At 41.5% G+C, this 21,457-nt stretch overlaps 1 protein-coding gene across 14 annotated transcripts in view; it reads right to left on the minus strand.

Moving 5' to 3' along the window:
* Nucleotides 1-21,457, minus strand: part of IQCH (IQ motif containing H) — a 53,642-nt gene that overhangs the window by 17,541 nt on the left and 14,644 nt on the right. For 13 of the 14 annotated variants that reach the window (XM_077185715.1, XM_077185714.1, XM_077185713.1 and 10 more), the window contains 4 exons: nucleotides 17,717-17,800; nucleotides 15,469-15,644; nucleotides 12,097-12,369; nucleotides 8,878-9,069 (listed from right to left, as the gene is read on the minus strand). In XM_077185715.1, the coding sequence (XP_077041830.1) occupies nucleotides 8,878-9,069; nucleotides 12,097-12,369; nucleotides 15,469-15,644; nucleotides 17,717-17,800 (725 nt within the window). The remainder of the gene's footprint in view (nucleotides 1-8,877; nucleotides 9,070-12,096; nucleotides 12,370-15,468; nucleotides 15,645-17,716; nucleotides 17,801-21,457) is intronic. The other variant, XM_077185718.1, reaches the window with a different exon arrangement.

Raw genomic sequence — 21,457 nt, forward strand, 5'->3', positions numbered from 1 at the left:
AGCTGTCTCCCCTTTCACACCTGGCTGTGGAAGAAACCTCCCTAAAACAACTGCAAAATCAGGCACAGCTTCCAAGGAAATTTTCTTTCTGCCTTTTGAAAGTTCTTCTTGCACATCTAAGGATGGTGCTTTGGGATAATAAATCATGGGATCCTGGAGTGGTTTGGGTTGGGAGGGAACTTAAATCCCGTCCCATTCCATCCCTGCCCCTGTCCCAGGTTCCAGCCTGGCCTTGGACACCTCCAGGGTTCCAGGGGCAGCCACAGCTCTGGGGAGGGTGAAGGATGCGAGCACCAAACCTGTCTGGCAGAAACAAAGCAGGATTTTAAAGAAATCATCAATTCCAGAAAATCTGCCAAGCCTCCCTTGAGCCCCCAGCCCAGGTGGCAGTGCCCTGAACAAAGCCTGGGCGCTCAGGGTGCTCACAGAAGGGGGTCACCCTTTAAGGATCAGCTCCTGGAATCCTGGTTGGAGGGTGGTTTTTTTGCAACTGTAAGCTCTAAAAAGGCAATAATCCTGATTATAGGGAGTTTTAGTAGGCAAATTCAAGCCCGCATCCAACATTCACTCATGAAGTCAAACCTTTTAAAAGGATCAGTGCTCAGCTGGCTAATTTCATTTAAATTGGACAGTATCTCCAGCAGAGCCTACCAATGTTTTCTCTCTTGATGTGGCCCCAAACAATCTAGGACCACAGGCTCAACAGAAACAGGGAGCATTTGTTCAAACCTTGCAGCTGAGGTTTCTTAGTAGCAGTAAAAATGAGCAGCCCAAATATTGTTTACATCATGTAGAAATCTTTACATCTCTCCAAATTGGTTTAGCACCTTTTCATAACAATGAAGAAGCACCAAAAAAAAAAAAAAAAAAATACAGCTTTTTCCCACTAAATGAGAAATAATTTCTCACCCTTCTGCAAGATGAATTTTGAAAGGTTTTCTTTGGCAGTTGCTACACAAAATTAGGACCAAGCGTGGCAGATGTTGAAGGCTGTGGTAGGAAATCTGCTGGAGACAGAAAGAAAAAGAAAGAAAAGCTGAAAAGCTGGTAGAGAAGAGAAATAAATAAATAGGAAGAAGAAATAGAAACAGGAAGAAAGATCTGGAAGAGGCTGCAGAGCAGGATGCATAAGATGCAGGGCTTTTTAGCTAAAAACCAGATGGAAAGGAAATTATTTAGACCTTGCAAGCAAACAGAGTGAAGAAAGGGACTCCAAATTCCTTTAAAGGAAATCTGAGTGGGTCAGAGAGGAATAAAATCAGCAGAGAGCTCCCGAGCAATACAAAGTGCCACGACTCTGCTGCAGTCAGTGGAGCTGTGGCAATTTATGCCACTTGGATGGCACAATGACAATTCCTGCCATTTAAAAGCACATCCTTTCTCTTGTGAGCAGTGGGGCTGGGATAACTTACTCCAGCCTGGGTGGGAACTGGTCCAGCCCAGCTCGTCCTGATGTTCTCTGTGACACCAGCAGCCATGGAAGAAGCCAGTGACTGCTGCCCAAATGCCCAAATAACTGCCATTATTTCCTGTTTTGCAAATTAAACTGATTGAACACTTTTTTCCTAATTCAGACAGGTCCACCCTGGCCAGAAGCACGAAGTACCACAGAGAACAGAATAAATGGAGAGATCTCTAAAAACTGGGAATGGCTTTGGAAGCAGCACACTGAACACCCTCTATCTACTTAAAGCTTGCCACCTGATTTAAAGCCCGGGCTTTTCAGTGTTAACTGCAAATTTTAAAATTAAAAAAGTGCCAATTTTGCCTTCCCCAGAGCTGGGAAAGCACGTTCTGAGCTCGGGTCCCATCATGGCAAACAGCCGTCATTACCGCCTCACACAAATGCTTTTCCTATGTAAAATTGCTTTGTAAAATATTTGCTCCATCTGCTGAAAGGAGCCAAGACAATTTTCCCTGCTCGCTAATGGCCCATTTCAGCTGCCTGCCATGGAGGGGGCGCGGAGCCCACAGTCCTGCACTTGTCGGGCTCATCCCCGCTGCAGGCCGGGCCGCGCTGCTCCCACTCGAGGGGGTTTTGTGGGGCTGGGGCGCATCTGGCACGCTGCAATAAACCCCACAGACGGACGGGACAGCCCCTTCCAGGCTGCCAGAGCGAGGAGCTGAGCTCCTTTTGAAATCCCCGGCCCTTCAAGTGCTGCTCCTTTCCTCACACCACCTGGGCCCACGGCTCCGCGGCCGCTCCGCGCGATGAGCGTTTGGGAGCAGAAAGATCGAGCGCTTCTTTTAATTCTAAATTCAGCCGCAGACACACAAAAACCCCACAAAACCCCCTCTGCCCTGCTCCAAACCCGCTCCCAAGTGCTCCTTTCATTGTGCACTTTCCTATTTAGCATCCATTGAAAAGCACATGTTTACATTGTGCCCTGAACTACTTCAACATCTGCTAACAGACCAATAAAAAATAAATAAACCAGGATTGTTTAGGAAGAGAGATCCTTCCTATTTCCTGCAAACACTCCGAAAGTGGCGGCAGCAATTTGCTGCCAGATCCCTGCTCGGAAAACAATCTATGCAGGGAAATCAAAGATCAAACCTGTGCTGCCAAAAATCAGCCAGGAAAAGGACCTTCAAAGTGCTGTGAACTCCTCAAATAATTCTGCTTGTTTAACCACCGAATGTTAATTTAAGATTAGGATAATTTTATTAGTTAGTTTGCTTTCTAATCTAAATAAATATTCCAAATTGTGTCTTTTGCAAGGTGCATCCTGCATGTTCAAGGTTCCCCACATCTTCCTTCAGAGCAAAGAAAACATAATTGTCGCGATCTTCAAAAATCTCTCTTCAAAACAATAATCATGCATTTATTTCAAGGGCAGCATTTGTAAGTTCAGGACATTGGTATCAAAATGATATCAGGAATGTTCAAAGGCATTTTCCTATATTTTAGAAAGATTTCTGCAAGTGCATTTTCCTGTATTTTAGTGAGATTTCTATGAGTGCGATCTAACAATTCTGATGCTCTCAGATGAAAATTATTTTCCCAATTAATTGACTTTCCTCTTTTTCCATCTCTATAAATTTACTACAGTTCTGTGACTTGCTCTCCCTTCTGGTTTGTATCTCTAAACAAAATATTCTAATGAATTCCAAAAATGTGGTTTCAGAAAGAAAAAAAACCTTATATGGAAAATCCACAGTCACTTCCCAGGAATTTTATGGAAATTGCTGTAATGCTACAGGAATTGTCAGACAAAACCTGCATTGTTTTTCACAAACAACACACACTTAAACTCCCTTTATTCCCAGAGTTGCCTATGCGTTACTTTTTGGATTTTAGCAAAACAAACATTTTTAAAATAATCCAAGCAGGCATTTTATTGGCTGCACCAACATTAAGGCATTTCAGATTTCTTTAGTGCTCCTGCTTTATCCTCTCCTTCCCCACTGTTATTGCTACAAACTGGCACTTAAATTCAATTGATTCAAAATATTCTGGATCCATATGGCCTCAAACCCTGGAGCTGAAGTTCTGATATTGCCTCACTGCTGTTTTCTAGCATTTGCCTCTCCTCCAGTCCCCAGATGGTGGAAGTAACATTTAAACCTCCTTTTCCTCTGCCTTGTACAATAGACCTTGGCACCATTTCAACTGTTTACTCCGGTAATTAACAGCACTGATACCACAACAATTACAACTCCTACAATCTTAGCACAATAATGCTATGAATTAGTGAGAGCTAATGGCTGGAAGGTATAGTGGTTCCAGACTGAGATCTGTGCATTTCTCGAATAAAATAAAAGGTAGGAACAGCACGCTGGCGGTAGACAATGATTACCTAGTAATTAGTTTACACAAAGCTTCCTATTTAATGGCAAAACGCTGTAATTAACGCGTGACAGAAAATCAAAGGGTACTTTGTAAGCATATGAAAAATTAACACTGCAGGCCTATAGCTTTATGTACTGATTAGGAGCATATTAAATCAATAGGACACACAGCCCAACAGCTTGCAGAGCCCCTGCTTGTGGTTCAGGGATGATATTCTGGGTTTCACCAAGCCCAGGGACACAATTCTGCTTTATTTCACCTCAGATTTGCTCATCACATGCAGATAATCTTAATAAATTGAGGATTGTCTGCAGGTGCAACGAATATTTCAATTATTTGGAATAATTGCTCCAGCACTACTCCCTTCCATCACCAAGCTCTTCCTGAAGTCTTTGGGCTCCTTTCCTTTCCCTATTAAATGTGGTATCAGTTAGATGAAATGCTGAAGTGCTGGAAATGCATTTTCTGGGGATGTGTCAGGGCTTCTGGCCCTCTTCAGGCTGGAAGAATACCACACCTGCAATCGCACGTGCACAGCTGGCTCCTTCCCTAGGAACCCCCTCCGCGGGCTCGAGGTGTTACACTAAGATCAATGAACAAAAACTCGGGAAAAAAGCAGTGTTAGGAAGCTCTGCTGTGTTCAAAGGGGGTCGGAAAGGAGTGTGCTGGCAGTGGCAGGTTTCTGAAATTACATTTTTGATGGATTGGTTTTATCCTGATTTGTTTGCACACACATCCTCCTCTGAGTTCCTGAACTCGGTAAAGAAATAAGATGTGGAAATCTTAGTACATGGAATTCACCCAAGCAGGACACAATCTGCTCCCCACTATTCCTGACTGCCAGCTAATCCCAAAATTCATCTATTACTTACTGCAGGACTTTTAAAAGCTGACCAAAAAATGGTTCATTTAAAGGAACATCCAGCATTTTGCATTCCTATTTCCCAACAACAATCATTGCAAAATCCTGCAAGCAGCATCCAAATCTTGTTTTAGGTGATTCAGACCAAAAATTGTCCAGATTTGTCACATTTTGAAAAGGTTCTGATTTCCTCATTGTAATAAATGAACTGAATTATAGCCTGTAAGGAAAAGAACCAGAGACAAAATCCTCTGACTCAACTGGAGGAGTAAAACTCAAGGATTTTTCTAGCAGGGGCTGCCCAAGTGCATGAAATCCTTTTTTTCCCCCCTATGACAGATATTTGATGGAGAGTTTTGAAATGGTTGTGTAGCTATCACCAATTTTAAGGGCTTATTCAGAGAGTATTTGTTGCTTGTTTTCTGTGTCTTGTTCTATCCCTGGATTTTCAGCTCTTCTTTATCCCTTTCTTTTTGTCTCCAGCCTGATCTTTGTTATTTTCAGACTTGCTGCAAGATAAACTCACATCCCGTTGTTGGCCCTTGTGGTTAATTAAGTCACAGGGTAATAAAAGATAATTCTAAAATTAATTTCATTAGTAATATAATCTAGTGATTTACCACAAATCCACATTTGTGCAAGAGGATGGGATCCTGCAGTCCTGTGTTATATATATAAAGGGAGTTGTTAAAAGAAGAAAAAAGGCAATGCCAACAGGAAGGCAATGTCCTCTTTGCCCTAAAAGGGAAGAGTTTTGGGAGTTTGAGTCCTAAGAAAAAGGAAAATATGAAGACAGAGTGAACGTATCCTTTGCTTGGATACCCTCCCAGCCTCCAAGAAGTCAGAATACCTCTAAGCCAGAGATTGTGTCCGCAATAATGAGAATTTTCCAGGAATTTAGAGTCTCCCAGCAAGGGTCCATAAAAGTTTGGGTGAGATTTTCCAGAATCTGAGCTGCTGACTTTGAGGAGGAAGGAGATGCCCAGCTATACCATCTATTAATAAGGATTATGGATATCTTTATCTAGATATTCCGAAAAAAATTCACTTATCTTACAGCAGCAAAACCACTTTTTGTGCTATGCATGGGGTGACTGAAGCTTGAACTAGTACAGAAAACCTGCAGATGTTAAAAATGAATTTATTTGTTCCCTACAATCATCATTCACCCTACAAGATACTGAGTCTCCTTATCAGATTAACTGTTTTTTGGGGTTTTTTTGTACACAACAAGGGCCAGACCCTGATGTTCTTTTCCCCACTGGAAGACGTCTCCAGAACCAACCCCACAAGTGCCAAAAGTGCAGCAGTTTCTCTGGATATTGAGCCACTGGGGTCCGGGCCTCAGGATGAAATTCCTCTCCTGACAGACTTGAGCAGTGCACAGGGGGCTGATGGACTTGGAGACATTTTGCAGTTTATGAATTCAACCCTTCCTGCAGTTGCAGATGAATTGTTCAGATAACTCAGAGGCTGCATTGAGTTAACAAGGTGAAACCCATCCATAATCCTGTCGTGCATTTGGGTCTGCCCCAATGCTGTATTTGCATTGAGGAATCTAAAATCAGGCTCATTTTTAGCTGGAATAGATTTTTACACAGCTCAAACTCACCAAGTCCATTATTTTTAATCTGTTGCCTACTCCACGCCACTGAGGAAAATCTGGGTGGCGTGTCTTAAACTGCTATGCAAATGATGCTATTTGTAAGTATTACCATAATTTAGTGCTTACAGTCATGTTCTCATTTCTAATAATTCCACCAGAATGGAGAGGCTTTTCACTGTGCTCCTAGCCTGCAGGATAGTCTTTCATCAAGAAGCTGAATTTTTTAATAACCTGCCAGCATCCGTTTGTGTGTGGCACTGACACGACGTCTTCATTATCAAAGGAACCAGGTCCTCACACTGCACCAGGACATGAAAGCACAAACTCCTGCTTTGATGTTTAAATGTGGATCATTACAATGGTGTTCCCTGACAAAGGAGTGTTTTAATCCCCTGCTCTCCTGTGCTGAGGCTGGGGAGGGCTGTGAGTCCTTATTTCAAAAGAGGGTAAACGTGGAAGGCAGGGAAATTGGAGAAATGTTCAAGGTGCTCAAAACAGCAGCAAATTCCACCCTTTGGAATCACAGAAAGGTTGGATTGGGAGGGATTTTCAGGATCATCCTGATGCCTCAGGTTTGAGCTTTCATATTTTTCACATTCTGTGCTGCTTTAGTGCGGGGGTCTGGGCTTCACATTAGGGATGGTGAGCTCTGTGCACAGAGCAGGGACACAAAACAATTCCTGCTCCAGCTGGGCACCAAGGACAAATGACCCAAACCTCAGCCCAAGAGCACAAACCCCGTGGGCTGGAGAGAGAAAAACAAGCAGGGTGGGACTGCAGGGGCTAAAGCTGGGATGGGACAATGAACTGCAAGGTGCAAATGGAGCAGAACTGATCCCAGGGACAGAGCCCATGCCTGGCCGTGCATTTTGGGGCCATTTTGGTTCATCTTGGGTGCAGCCCTGGCTGGGCTCTGGTGCTGCCCAAGGTGGATCCATGGAGGAGATGCTTGGAATGAATCCCTGCTTTATTCTGGAGCTCTGCCCAGCCTCTGCTCCAGGGCAGCCTTCCCAAGGCATCAATCCCATCCCAACACCTCCCACCATCCCAGGCTGCTCCAAGCCCTGTCCAGCCTGGCCTGGGACACTTGCAGGGATCAGGAACCCAGAGCTTCTCTGGACAACACTTTGGCAAAGCCCACGTCAGCCCTGGCCTGGAATTGTCTGCTGACTCTGGGAAATGAGATCAAATTCATTATCCCACGTTCATTTCCCAACTTCCAACATGTGTTTGTATTTAAGGGTTTCTCACTGGTTGTACCCAAGCTCAAGGTAGTGAAAAGGAAGTCTGGGCTCACTGTGGCCTTTATGCAGAAGCACTTAGGAAAAGAATGAAAAAGGCACAGACACAGGGAATGTCACCGATATCAGGGTCAGAACTGCAGTGCTGGCTCCTGGCTGTGTCCTGACTGAGGTGCTGGGAGCAGGCCCTGGACACATCCTGAGCTTTGTGTCCCACTGGGGTGGATTTTCAGGGTCTGCTTCATCCTGCCTGACTTGCAGATCAGAGGAATTATCCCTTCAGCTTTCTATCAGGAACTCTGTTTTATAATGTGGAATTATTTGGTATCTGTCAAACGCAGCAGAACTGTAATCAGCCCAATTTGAAACTTTAATATACAATATAATTCAATCAACCTCAAATTTCAAACCCGTTTTGATTGAATTTAAAAAAAATCAGAGGAACTATAATGAGTAGTTTATGTAAATTAAACAATTTTTCTGGATACATTCCTTCTGGCTTTAAAACCATTACATTAGGAATGAATTTGGCAAGATATACAGAAATATCAAATGCTTATTGAAATTAACACATTTAAATACCAATGAATATTTAAACTACAAATAGTTCTTGGAATGCCAGAATAATGAAGTGTGGGTTCACATGGATTTTTCTGCAGTTAAAATGGATCATCTTCCAGCCTCTCAGTCCTGGGGATTCTTAGGAATCCAGGAGTGCCTGAGTTCATGCTCTAATTTTTCCCTTAGTTAGATTTTTATAGATGGCTCTCCTTACCTGAGCACCCATAGTAATAAAACTTACAGCAGCTTAATGATCACCAAAACCTACAAGTGTTGTCTCATACAGGTTTAAAAGTTATTAATGAGGCAGAGCATCCAGAAAAAATAATCCATAGAAAACCAGCTGAAAAAGCAATCAGTTTGTATGATTTCAAATTAGTGGCATTCAGCTATTTTAATCCCAATCCCAATTAATCTTTGCTTCAATAATTCCAAATTTCTATGGAAAGAATTCCAATTTTCTATGGAGTTTAGGCTGTGCTGCCTATAAACTTGCCTTTATATGTCTTCACTTAGCTAAAAAAATGTATAACATTTGTACAAAAAATGTATAAACCCTGTCCATTATTGCATAGGAAGTGTTACAACACAAGTCCTCCCTCAGCTGGCTGCCAGGCATTCCTTCATATTTTGGAATATTTTGGACTATTTCCCTGTTCTATTTGAATTGCTGCTGCTTTGTGAAGCCAGGCTGGGCTGTGATATCCATATTTACCTTCCAGTGAAGGCTCAGGGAGGGGATTTACAGCGAGGAGGGACCTCAGGGGACACTGAAGAGCCAGGCCAACGCAGAAGGTGCAGTTGGGTTACTCACGCGGGCCTGGCTGTCGCTCCACGCCGCGGGGCCGTGTCCCTGCTGCTCCCTCTGGATCCAGGGGTAGCATTCCAGGTGGGCAGTGACATCACAGAAGGCAGTGCCATCTCCTGCACGCTCGCCATCCACCTTGAGGAGCCAGCGCTGCACCTCCGGGTGGTCCAGGACGAGCTGGCTGAGGGCACGGAGCAGCTGCAGGGCAGGGACACAAAACCCTTCACGCTTCCAGCTCCCAAATATTGATCTGGGACATCTATTAACACTTATTTATTTTCCTAAATATGTGTGAGAAATGGATCTGTAGACAATTCTTGCACCCTGACAGAAGGCTCACATAGGGTGATGACTTACTTAGATGACTTATTTGAAAAACAGAGTTTTGCACCCTGGCTAAAGGAGCTTAAAGTTTCTATACATTGATTATTAAGATTATATACATTGATTATTATATATTTTATATATAAAATATTATATATTAGATAATATATACTATATTTTAGACATTATATAATATTATTTATAGTATAATTATTTATTAAAATAAGTTTCTATTCATTGATTATTATAGTGACTATAATAATATAATATAGTGATTATTATAATATAGTGATATATTATAATATATCACTATATTATATTATATATATATTATAAAATAATATAGTGATTATTATAATGCCAGTGATAAAGCCCTGTGTGATATATATAGTATGATACATTTTATATATAAAATATTATATATTATATTAGATAATATATACACTATATTTTATCTAGTATAGAATATTATATATAATTATTTATGAAAATAAGTTTCTATAAATTGATTATTATAGTGACAATGTCAGTGATAAAGCCCTGTGTACTTCACTGTGCACAGCAATCCATGAATGAAACCATCAGAGAAGTTTTTTCTGTCCAAGAGAGAGAGGGGGAAATGTGGGAAATGGATTTGTAGGAGATTCTCAAAGCCTGACAGAATACACATAGTGGGCATCCATATGCAAAGCTTGAGATAAGAAATGCTGACTCAGAAATGCCATGGAACAGGACAGACACTGCTGAGAGAGAAAGAACTAGAAACAATTTCAAAGGATGGCCTTACAAATAAAACTAGATATTTTAGAGAAATAGAACTGTGAAAGATGCATTGTGGTAGGACCCACAAGGGGTAATTTTAGACTATTGGCTTTAAGGCATTTACAGCATGGTGTGGCTAAAGCAGATAGGCCAAGACACACTTATAATATATTGGAATTAGGAAATAGTTGGCTTCTGATTGGAATGGCATGAATTATAACATCTGTATTGTCTGAAAATGGAATAAAAGTTTTAAAAGCCTCTCAGTTGCCCCATCTCTGGGTCAGGAAAGGGCACAATCCAACAATAGGGGTTCCTTTTCTCAGAGGTGTTTGTGTCACAGCTGTTTGGGTGTGGAGTGAAAGCTGCCTTTGAGGACATCCCTGTTTTCTGCACAGAGGAATTTGCCTGCCCAGGTGTTGGTTTTTGTTTTTGTCTGATGTTTTGGATCGCCAGGAGTGCTCCACAACCGTTTGTGACAGGGAACAATGTGGGGTGGACGATGCTGTTTGCAAAAATGTGCCAGGGTAGCACCAGCCCAAACAGCTGGGAAATTCTGCTGCTGGAGAGTGCAGCCCATGGTTATAAATGCACGGAGGAGGTACCAGGCAGGCTTTATAAAAATGCTAATTATTTATTTGTGTATGTACACAGATTTAAATGGCTTTCAAATGCCTTTTGCCCAGCTGGTGCAGGATGCAATTAGCTTCTTAGAAACTGCAAATGACTTTGAACCTGGTAAAAGTATTCTCAGATCTTGTTGCATTGGCTGGAGTCTTCTACGTTTTACAGAGTAATTTGAGGGATTTTTGTTTCTTTTTTTTTTTAAAGATTGACCTAAAATACAATTACATGTGTTCCATTTGTGGCTTTTGAGAATCACATAAATGTGTTTTTCTTGAGGGCTCCCCCTACAGTAATGAAAAGGATCAATAATCCTGTAAGGACTGTACCAATCACAAAGAATTATGTGCTATCTTTAAGTGAAAATTGAATTGTGCTTTACCATGGTGTCACCTCACTTTGATTATTTAACCTAAAATGTCAATATTTCATACAAGCAAACAACAGAAGGAGAAATTCCATAACCTGTAGGATGAACCAGAAGTATTGTTAAATAATTTACGTGAATCAAATAAATCAAACAGCTGTTTTGCAGGTCATTGATCATATATTTATTTCATCTACTGGAGAAGTAGCAATGGATTTGTGTAGCTTAGACTGTTCAGTACTAAAGGTGATTAATAAAAACTAAAGAAATGAGAAAAGCCTCTTGAAGAAGCAGGAACACCTACAAAAACCCTTAGCAATGATTATTTTCCTGGATGAGATGTAACACTACCATAAAAATGTTGGGTTTTTTTTAAGTAAATACTTAGACACATCATTGTAAATTGCAACATCAGCTTAGAGAATAAAATACTGAGGAACTGGCTGCAAAATAAACATGTAAAATGAAAGCACAGAAGCCTCTTGTGCCTCGTAATTTCAGTTCAGTGGGGTTTTGTTATTTTCCTACTGGTCATGCCAACAAGAGAGATGAATTTAGCAATGATAGGCTGCAAAGTAAAACTGCAAAGATGCTCAGGGAACCTCAGTGGGAACAGGCTCATTGCAGGGAGGTTTCTTCCCCTTAGAACAAGGATTTTTGGAAAATGTGCACCTTCATTCACTGGTAAAATGGATTCATTTCATGACTTCACCAGCACAAACTGTCTCAAATATTGGACCAAACACTTTTATATCCTCAAGCCCATGAAGAACCCCAGAGTAACTGTGTTCCTTCCTGCCTTGGGCACAAACTGAGCCACAAAAGGACCCAGCCTCACCCAAGACTTGTTCAAACCCATGAGAGTTTGGGAGTTACTACTGGAAAAATAGTTGGGAGTTACTCTTAAAGAATAACCCAGCATCCAGAAGAAAACCTGCTATGACTGTCAAAGCTCAGTTAAAAAAGAAAAATAATTAGCAAAACCAGCAACAGGGCTTCAAGCAAAGCCCCTAAATGTGCCACAGAGTCTGCTAAAAATCAAATCCCAGCCCGGGCACTGTAGGTTTAATATTTGCAATATAAAACTGTTGTTCCTTGATGAGGCTCTCTCTCATCAGTGGCGTTCTTGGAATGAGCCCAGTGCTCACCTGCTCCCTGCTGTGGATGTCCCACTCTCCAGGAGGGACTGGCACTCCAGCACTGGCAAAGATCCTCTTGCTGCCAGACTTGGTGCTGTAGAGCTGAGCCACTGCTGGCTCCGAGCCCAAAAGTGGCACCTGGAGCTGGTCAGCCACAGCCAGATCATCCAGGTGGGGAACACCCCCAACCATGTAGGCAACCCTGCCCTGGAGCAGAGCCTGGAGCCTCTGCATTGTCCTGGGGCTGTACTTGAGCACAGTGGCCAGGCACATGTGATGCTCCTGCAAAAAGAGAACATTTATTCTGATGAAAAGTGGGTTTTTTGTTGGGTTTTTTTTTCCTCCCCCTAATTCCTAATGTTGCCCACAATAAATACATTATTAATAGCAGGCTGGGTTATGACCTATCCTGTAGCTTAGCAGTTTAAATTGATAAAAGCTGTTGGGGTGAGGCTCCATAATCGTGCACATCTTTAGTGGGTTGGAAATGGCCTCTTTGGGAATAGAACTAATTACTACACATCTGTATTTATTTGATCCGTGTGGAATTATCCTTCTGTCAGGCACAGAGGCTGCTGGCCTTTGGATAATAGTGATTCATCTCAGCAACACTCCTGGCATGGTTTAACTCCAGAGCTCCTCAAAATCAATAAAAAAATGAAGAATCCCCCCCTCCCCTATAGCAGGGAATGTATTTCACATACAGTTCAGGGTATTTGAAGTGATTCTCTGAGAATAAAACACTTTGATTTACAAAAGCTTTCAGTGCTTACATTAAATTACTGGGGATGCACATTTCCATTTCACAGGAGCTCTGATTGCTGATCTAAAGGAGCACTTAAGGAGAGGGGAACAGTTTTGTAGTAGGTTTTTTGCTTAAAACACAAGGGTTCTAACTTTTTGAAGGAATTTCTCATTTCTTTCCAAAAAAAGATCTATTGCTGAATAAGCAGCTCATGACACACCCTACGAACTCTGAATTTAAATTAAGAATATCACTCATGGCAGGTGAAACCTCAGAAATGTTTTAAACAACATATCCCATGCATGGCCTGCATATATTCCAATTATTTTCCCAAAAATATACTGAGGATGAGACAGGGATGGAGAACTTTCACAAGAGCAATCCACTGCAATAAATTGTCGTGAACAAATCATAATCCCAACAAGGAGAAAATCATCTTCCTATTGAGATTTCATCTCGTTTAGGCCTCAGGGATTTTCAGGATAATGTAAATCCTGGATTTGCCAGGGATTTCCAGCACTGAAGGACACAGAATATTTTCCTTCCAAGTCCTGGATGTTCATTGCCAGGGACTGAAGTAGAAATCCTGATTTCATTGCTCATATAGGGAGGATGGTGCTGGAAAAGAAGCCAAGGAACCTCCTTGGTGCTTTCTCACACCAAACACAGCTCCAGAAAGTGCCCAGGTCTCTGTGAAGGAGTTAGGCACCCTGCAAGGCCAGCAGGAATGGGACACTCCCCAGAGCTCCAGCAGGAAAAAGAGAATTACAGCAGTTTCAGGATGAAAAGAACAGCAAACAAGTTACCTGGAGCCCTTCTGCTTGCATCAGCTTTAGAGCCAAGACATTCCAAGGCCTGATCCATGGATGGATTCCCTTGAGCTGAGCCCTGCTCCCAGGCAGGGCCCGGCCCATCCCAGAGCTCTGCCTGCAGGGACCAGGATCCATTCCCAGCCTGGGGCCACAGCGGGGCTGAGGGAGGAGATTTGCTTTGTGTCCCTCCATAATGGATTTTACAGCTAATTAAGGAGGTCAGGCTGTAAAAGCTGCTTCATTGCTGCTTTTTGAGAGTGCTAGAGCTGCCAGGGTACATGGAGGTGGGAGGGAGAGCAGGGAAGAGCAGAACTGAGGGATTCCAGCAGGAGCAGGGGATATGGGATTAACCAAAGTTCTTGGCTCTCAAACCTGTTGATTTTTGTTTTGTTTTCAGCTTCCCAAGATCCCAGATCTGCCCTTGGCACCAGGATCACCAGGAGAGAAAAGCTGCCTCCAGCTGGACACACCTCAAGTGCAGGATCAGGACCAGCTCTGCCTTTTCCACGCCTTTTCCTGTGCAGGACTGATTTGTGCCTCTGGAATTGCTAAAAGGAGCCCTCTGAAGTGGCCTTCAAGCCACAATTTCATTGATTTGGAATAAATTTTGATCCATTAGGTGCAATAAAAGCTTTTTCTTCAATAACCCAGGAGAAAGATCCTTTATAATAACTTATAAAACTCAAACCCTTACACAGCCCACATTGGCACTGAAGCCAAGGGATGACCAGGAGCAGTTCTGAGCAGATTCCTCTCCACACAGAGGATGTATTCATTAAAAATATTGATTATTACATGGTAAAGAACACATGTTAACTGAAAACCCGGTGGGTTTTGCACATTAAAGGTGTGTGGCACTAAAGAGCCATGGGTTACCTCAACCTGGTTCACCTAAAATCTGGTCTTGCCCATTCTCCTGAGAGATTTTGGCATTAATTCAGAGTTGGGAGTTACTATTGGAAAAACAACCCAGCGTCCAGAGAAAAAACCTGCTATGACTGCCAAAGTGCAACTTAAAAAGAAAAAATAGCAAAACCAGCAGCAAGGCTTCAAGTAAAGCCCCTAAATGTGCCACAAAGTTTGATAAAAATCTAATCCCAGCCAAGACATGTGGGTTTGATATTTAAATTAGAATATAAATTTTAGAATATAAAACTATTGCTCACTGTGAAGTCTCCACTGCACTGCAGCATTTCCAGAAACACTGAACACACTGTACATTAATTAGAACATGCTTTAGCACATGAAATTAAATCTGACTCAACAGAACTAATATTTCTCTATTTCTGACTTGGAACTAATATTTCTCTACTATTAATTGTTATTCTGGAACTATCACTTTTGTATTATTGGAACTCATATTTATGTATTGTTCTGATCTGTTTGGAACTCAGATTTCTGTATTGTTACCTAACTTTGTTTAAGCCTTGTTCTTTAAGGAGCTCTGCACTGGATTTAGTTGCAAGAGCCCTGCAAACACAGCAATGATTGAGTGCTGGGCTAGCCAGAGATAAAGTTTGAGTAATAAGAATGGTTTATTGCCATGATTTGCTTAGAGATATAAATCTGTCAAGTTCCCAGTCCCAAGCACAGAGTCAGAAGGGACAAGAGCCTACAAATAGCCAATCTAGGACTATCTCAAGCAAGTCTATAAAGCTAAACCAGGATATTTATTTCCAATGCTCTAACTAGTAGTCTAATCAGTAAAGCCCTTAAACTTGCAATAATATTTCACTGATGTGTACCAGAGCGTTGCAAGTTATAAAATTTCCAATTTAATTTTACTGCATCCCTCAAGCTGTAGTAATTAGAAGACAAACTCACAGGGAAGCTGTTTATAGCTTCAGGGGTGAGAATTTTGAACCTGTCCTGCAGGTCAGCCATGTCCTCAGGGTTCCCAGATCTAACAGCTGCCTGCAGACCCAGGAGTTTATTGTAATACTGCAGTAACTCCTCACTCAGAGCAAGGGGGCAGATGTAGATGACGTCCACGTTGGCATCTGAAACAAAGGGGCACAGTGCTCACTGCTGGGACAAAGGTGCCACGCTCCCAACAGCAGTGCCAGCATCCCCAACCCTCTGCTCACCAACAGCCCCCCTCAAAATGCACTGCAAATAAAGGAAAATGGGGAATCATTCCCAAATCTCAGGGCTTTTTGCCGTGCTTCAGCATTTCCCTGAAGCCAGGGCAGTGACCCAAAGGAAGAGCTGCTTCCTGGGATTCAATCTGCAGAACATATTGGGGGCAGGATTTGGGAAGTGGTGCAGGGGGATTTGTGAGCCCAGCTCCCATTAACATCAATGGGAATTGAACTGCTTGAAAAATATATCCCATTAATGCCAGTAAATTATAAAACTGAGCCATTCAGTTGAGAAAGCTGAGGAAATTGCAATTTTCTACGCTGCCTGGATTTTCCATGGGCTGTTCCTACTCCCATGCTGCCCACACAAAAGCTCAGGGTGGGGTATCATTAATAACCATTGCTGGCATGGCAGTGTGCAGGGCAGCACGGTGTGGAAATCTGCTTCTCCTCATGGAAAACAGCTTGGGCTGAAGGGCTGTGTCCACACAGAAGGAGAATCTGTAACACAGGCAGTTTGGGAAAATTGTAACCACTCTGATCTGCTAAAATATTAATGGCAATAGGAGAGCTAATGAATTAATGCGCCTTGAGGCATCGATAGGCAAAGAGCACTCCAAGATTTTGATCCAAATCAGTGGGAAGCCTTGCATTGTTTTATTGTGCACAAGTGCCAGGGATAACTGCAATTCCACGGAAGGACTGCAGCACAGCAAGGACTGGACAAGGAAACCCTGAACCAAATGTTGGAAAGTGAAAGAGAGATCCCATGGCTCGACTTTGTTTTGCCAGAGCTGCAGGGAAATAATCCACGTTTGAAATGTGAGGCCAGAACTCACCTGAGGCATTGAAGTGCCACAGAGCCCACAAGCAGAGTGTTTAGATAATGATTTACCAGATCACTTTTAAAAGTAACCAATGGAAGAGTTCAGCACCATTCACCAGTCAATACTCAAGTGCAAAACGGACAATTTGAGTGAATTTGGGGAATAAAAAGCTGCAGCACATTTTACTGCTGTAGCACTGCCCTGTGAAGAGAGATAAAATCTCCTCAGGACACAGGGGGGATCCAGGGACAGCTTAACTCACAGGAGGTCACAGCCAGCAAGGAAATCCTCTGCTTTTCCAAAGAAAAACCAAACCAAAATGGAAAATCTCAGTGCTCCTCTGCCAGGCACAGGTAAAGCACATGATCCAGTTCATAATTCAGTTAATATTTCACTAGTTGGTATCTTCCTCGTGGTCTATCTTACAGCAGAACAAATTTTCACATTCAGAAATGAGAAAAAAATATCTGTTCAATGTGTGACTTTGTCCCTTTAAGTTTCTATCATTTAACAGCCAAAAAAAATCCATGTTAAAAAAAAGAAAAAAAAAAAAAGTACAGTGGAAAAAACAGTATTACTGCCTGGATAATATATAAAGGCAATTACATTATTATTTTAGGCAACTGTAAATTTCTGGATCTAATATATTTTTGTTCCAAACTTACTAAATGGCATTTATAAAATAATCATGATCCTGAAATATACATGAATCATGTAAAATATGTCATTCCAGGGAGCCAGTGCAGTTGGTCACTGCTAACTAATATCCTTCCCTACTTTGCTTAAAAGAAGCCTGTCAGGAAAAAAAAAAAAAAATTAAATAGATGCCTTTTGTCTCATTTGCTGATTTAAAAGGGAAAAAAAAGGGTTTAGATAAGGGCTTGCTCTTTACAGCACACCTTTCTCTGTGTGTGAGCCTGAATGGGCTCCCTCATTTTGGGAGCACTGAACCCTCTGTGGTGCTGAGCAGCTGCTCCACCCCAGCACAGAGGGGCAAGGAGGCAGCAGCAGGATTTTTTATGGATAAATGGCCAGGAAATGCCACAATTCCTTCTCAGCTTCTCCCCGCTCTATATTTAATATTAATACCAAAACAAAGTCCTTGTGCTGTTTCCTTCCAGGGGCAGCTGGGGGATAATGAGAGAGCAGGAGCTGAGCACGTACCCAGGATGTCACAGAGCCTCCCCATCTGCAGGTTCTGCTGGAGAGCAAGGTCAGGGATGTGCTCACGGATGTGCTGGGAATATCCTGGAAAACAAGGAAAGCCCCCCTCAAACTGCAGTCAGAAAACCCCTGGTGCAGATGTGGGGGGAAAAACAAAAATCAGATTTCTGGATTCAAAAAAGCTGGAAAAAAAACCCCTATTTGAAAGCTCACAGCACTCATACATTGCAGCATTTTTCTGAATTTACTTTTATTACTGATGTAACTTCACGTTTTTCTGTCATTTTAAATACAGACCTGAATGTTGCAGCCCTACAGAGTTTTCTAATTTAACCATGCAGACCATTTTGCTGGGAGTCTTTCATGTTGCTGGATTTTTTTTTTTTTTTATTTTTTTTGTAAACACTGGGGGAGAAAAAAAAAAAATGACACCATCATTAAGCAAGAATCCTGGTAATTTTGTCCTTCACACAGATAAAAGGCACCAAAGCCACTTCATTAAGGAGATGTCTCAGTGCTACCTGCTCACTTTGTTGCAGAGGAAAGGTGAGTGACAGCCTGTCTGAGCCTGGATTATCTCTTTGCAGGTCACAATTCCAGCTGATTCCCTGCTCACGTTCAAAAAGACTGCAGGAAATGACAGCAGCACTGTAACTATAATTTTTTGAAGGCTGTAATTTTCAAATTGGTGGAATTCCAAAGGAATTGTGGTGTCTTTGCAAACAGCCACAGCTCCGCTGGCAGCCACCACCAGGGATATGAATTGTTTAATCCATCAGGATTAATCCCAATTTTCAGTGTTTGGCATAAAAACTTGACTGATTCAGGAACAAGATCCTTACATTTCCATATATCTGCACATGGAGAATTATCAGAAACTCAGGGAAAACATAATTTGGCTAAAATCTGCTCAGTTATTTCAGTGCTTTCATGTAGAGAACAGCAAAGTGGATATTTCAGCCTAATTACAAAGACAATTACTACAAGTGAGCAGCATTCCAAGGTGCTGTGGCAATTGCACACAGAACATAAGAAAATACAGAGAAATTTAAATTACCAGTTTAATTTTTGGTCATTTCTTACCAAACTTACATATTACAGTCTGCACAGTGGTACCAGGCACTTGGAGAACTCATCCAAGTAAAATATATTGATTTTATTTTTTTTTTTTACTCCTCTGGTATTAAGCTACAGTAATTAGAAAAAAGCTTGCTCGGGGTACTTAAACTTTAGTCTCAAGGCTTCATTTTGTTCTCTCACCCAATTTTAAGGCACTAGAAATGCTGCCTAATATTTTCACACCACTTAAAAGTCAGCCTCAGAATGCAGCTGATTTCCTTACCTTGAAAACACTGGGTTTTAAGAACCAGGCCAAAAAATAACAGGCAAACATCACTTGGAAAGCCAGGAATTACTTGAAGGGAATAAGAAAGTGGCAATGAAATAAGTTAAAATTTGCATTTTGCTCAGGCTCTGCAGATGCAGTGCTGTAGCACTGTACTTTTCACAGGGAGGTTAATAAACCATATTAAGGGACAATGTATTAACTTGCACTGGCGTGACCCCATTAGATTTAATGAGGAATATTCACTGCTGGTGAGCCCTTGCCCTCCCACTGGACAGGATGAACCACATTCCTCCTGAGCCACCTTGAACATTCCATACTCCACGCCTGGACACCTGAGAAATCTCACTGAAGGGTTAATATTCCTTTTCTTCCAGTTTAAACAAAGCCCAGGCCAAATAAATGCAATATATTGTGATGATAGTCTCTCATGTTCCAGTGCAGCTGTGCCATCAGTTCTGGTTCCTGACTCACCCTCCAGGCTGGGCAAGAAATTCCAGATGGTGGCTGGAATTTGGGGTGTGGACAAAGGAACACTTGGGAGTGGGACTGGGTTTGGCATTCCTGACTCCAAAGTGCAGGGAGGAGTGCTAAAATAAGAGGAATTCATTCATTAATTCCCCTTTCAGCCTCAGCCATCACCCTTTAATTGACATTTCCTTGATAAATTCTGCTCATCTCCAAGTGGCTTCTCCCAACAAGGAATCCCCAAAGGCTCCTTGGAGAACAGGAGCAGCAGGGAGGGGCTCAGGACAGAAAAGTTCTTGGGCAGGATCCGAAGGGGAAGGAGGGAAATGAGCTGGGATCACTCACCTGCTGCTCCCCAGGACCTGGGACAGCTCTAGGAAATAACAGCCAAGGTTCCAGAAAGAAAACTGAATTTTTCTCTCTGCGTTTGGCACACATTTGTGTAAATGTGATTTAAAGGTTCAAATTCATTTCTCCTCACTCTGCCTGTAACAATCCTTAACCACTGGATTCTGCTTTGTTTTTTTAGCTATCCTACAAATCCCAAGTTTTTCTTTAGGTGAAATAAATGGAACCATTTGCTGCTCCCAGCAGTACAATTTAAGCTCTGCACCATCCCTTTTCCTGGATTATTTCCAGAAACTTGACATGAATCTGAAACTGTTGTGAAATGAGAAATTCACCCTCCTGGCTCTATCACCATTCCTTGGAATTCCACCTGCAAGGCAAGAAAAATCAGACTTTGATTTGTCCCAAATGCTGAAATCAAGGACACTGAGCAGAGAATTTCAGGTTTTATTTCTGATTTACAAAACTGAACAGAGAAATTACTGAGTCTCATCAAACTTTGGTGTCTTCTTGTTTATCTGCTCTGTCCCAGGTTTTGTAGCTTAAAAATTTTTTATGGTTGCAAAAGGCAGTAAAAAATAAAAATACTGCTGAAATCAGCTGGCACTTTACATATTTAGTCCTTTTTGACTGAGCTAAATGTTTGCTGTTTAAATTTTCCAGCTTCCTCTAAGTCTACTCCAACAATTCTTAATTTTAAATTATCAAATGTGCAGGAGCAGAATAATTAAACATACAAAATTTTTATTGTTGAATTTTTTAAAAGTTTTTAGTGTAGGGATTTTATGTTTTTACCTTTTAAAATTTTAAATATCAGCTGTTCTTAAAATTAGATCAAACCAAAACTGCTCAGTGTTATTAATTTTTTGTTGCTGCGTCTCAAAATCAGTCTAAATCTTAACATTTCAAAAGAAGGAAAAACCCCTAAATATTTCCATTACATTTTAATAAGCTTATAATGATTTAATTCATGTAAAATCCCTATGGAATACTGGAAATATCCAGACATTTCTGCATTTAATAAAAAAAAGCAGGAATAACTTTTCCAAACAGCACTTTCAAACTCCTCTTTTAAAGGGAATAATTTATACTTTTTAAATATTTTAACCTACTTATATAGGTTTTCTAATTTTCTAAAAAACCACCTGTACTCAAATTATCTTTCTTACTTTTTTCTTCCTCATTAAGGGGGAGATTCCACTCAAATCCTACATCTCCAAATTCCTGTACTTACAGCACAAGGCTGTGTAAATCCTGTTACACAATCAGGGCCTGGGCTCCCAGTGAAGTGCTGAATAAAGTGGAATTTCCCTGGAGTTTTACCATTTACTTAAGAGGTTGAAATCATTTAAAAAAAACTTCTATAAAGTCCCAAATCCAGCAGAAGAACAGGGACATAATGATTAATTTTTGATGTCAGCCTGTTTTGATTATACTGAGGATTATTTTAACATGACTTTGAAAACATCTGGTGTGCAACAACTCTGCTGACTTTTGAATTTACACACCTAATTAATAATTGCTTTTTTTCTGGCTAAATGCTCTCCTCCACGTTTCTATCCAGTTTGGAACACTGGAAT

This window comes from Agelaius phoeniceus, chromosome 13 (genome assembly GCF_051311805.1).
Source record: "Agelaius phoeniceus isolate bAgePho1 chromosome 13, bAgePho1.hap1, whole genome shotgun sequence".
NCBI lineage: Eukaryota > Metazoa > Chordata > Aves > Passeriformes > Icteridae > Agelaius > Agelaius phoeniceus.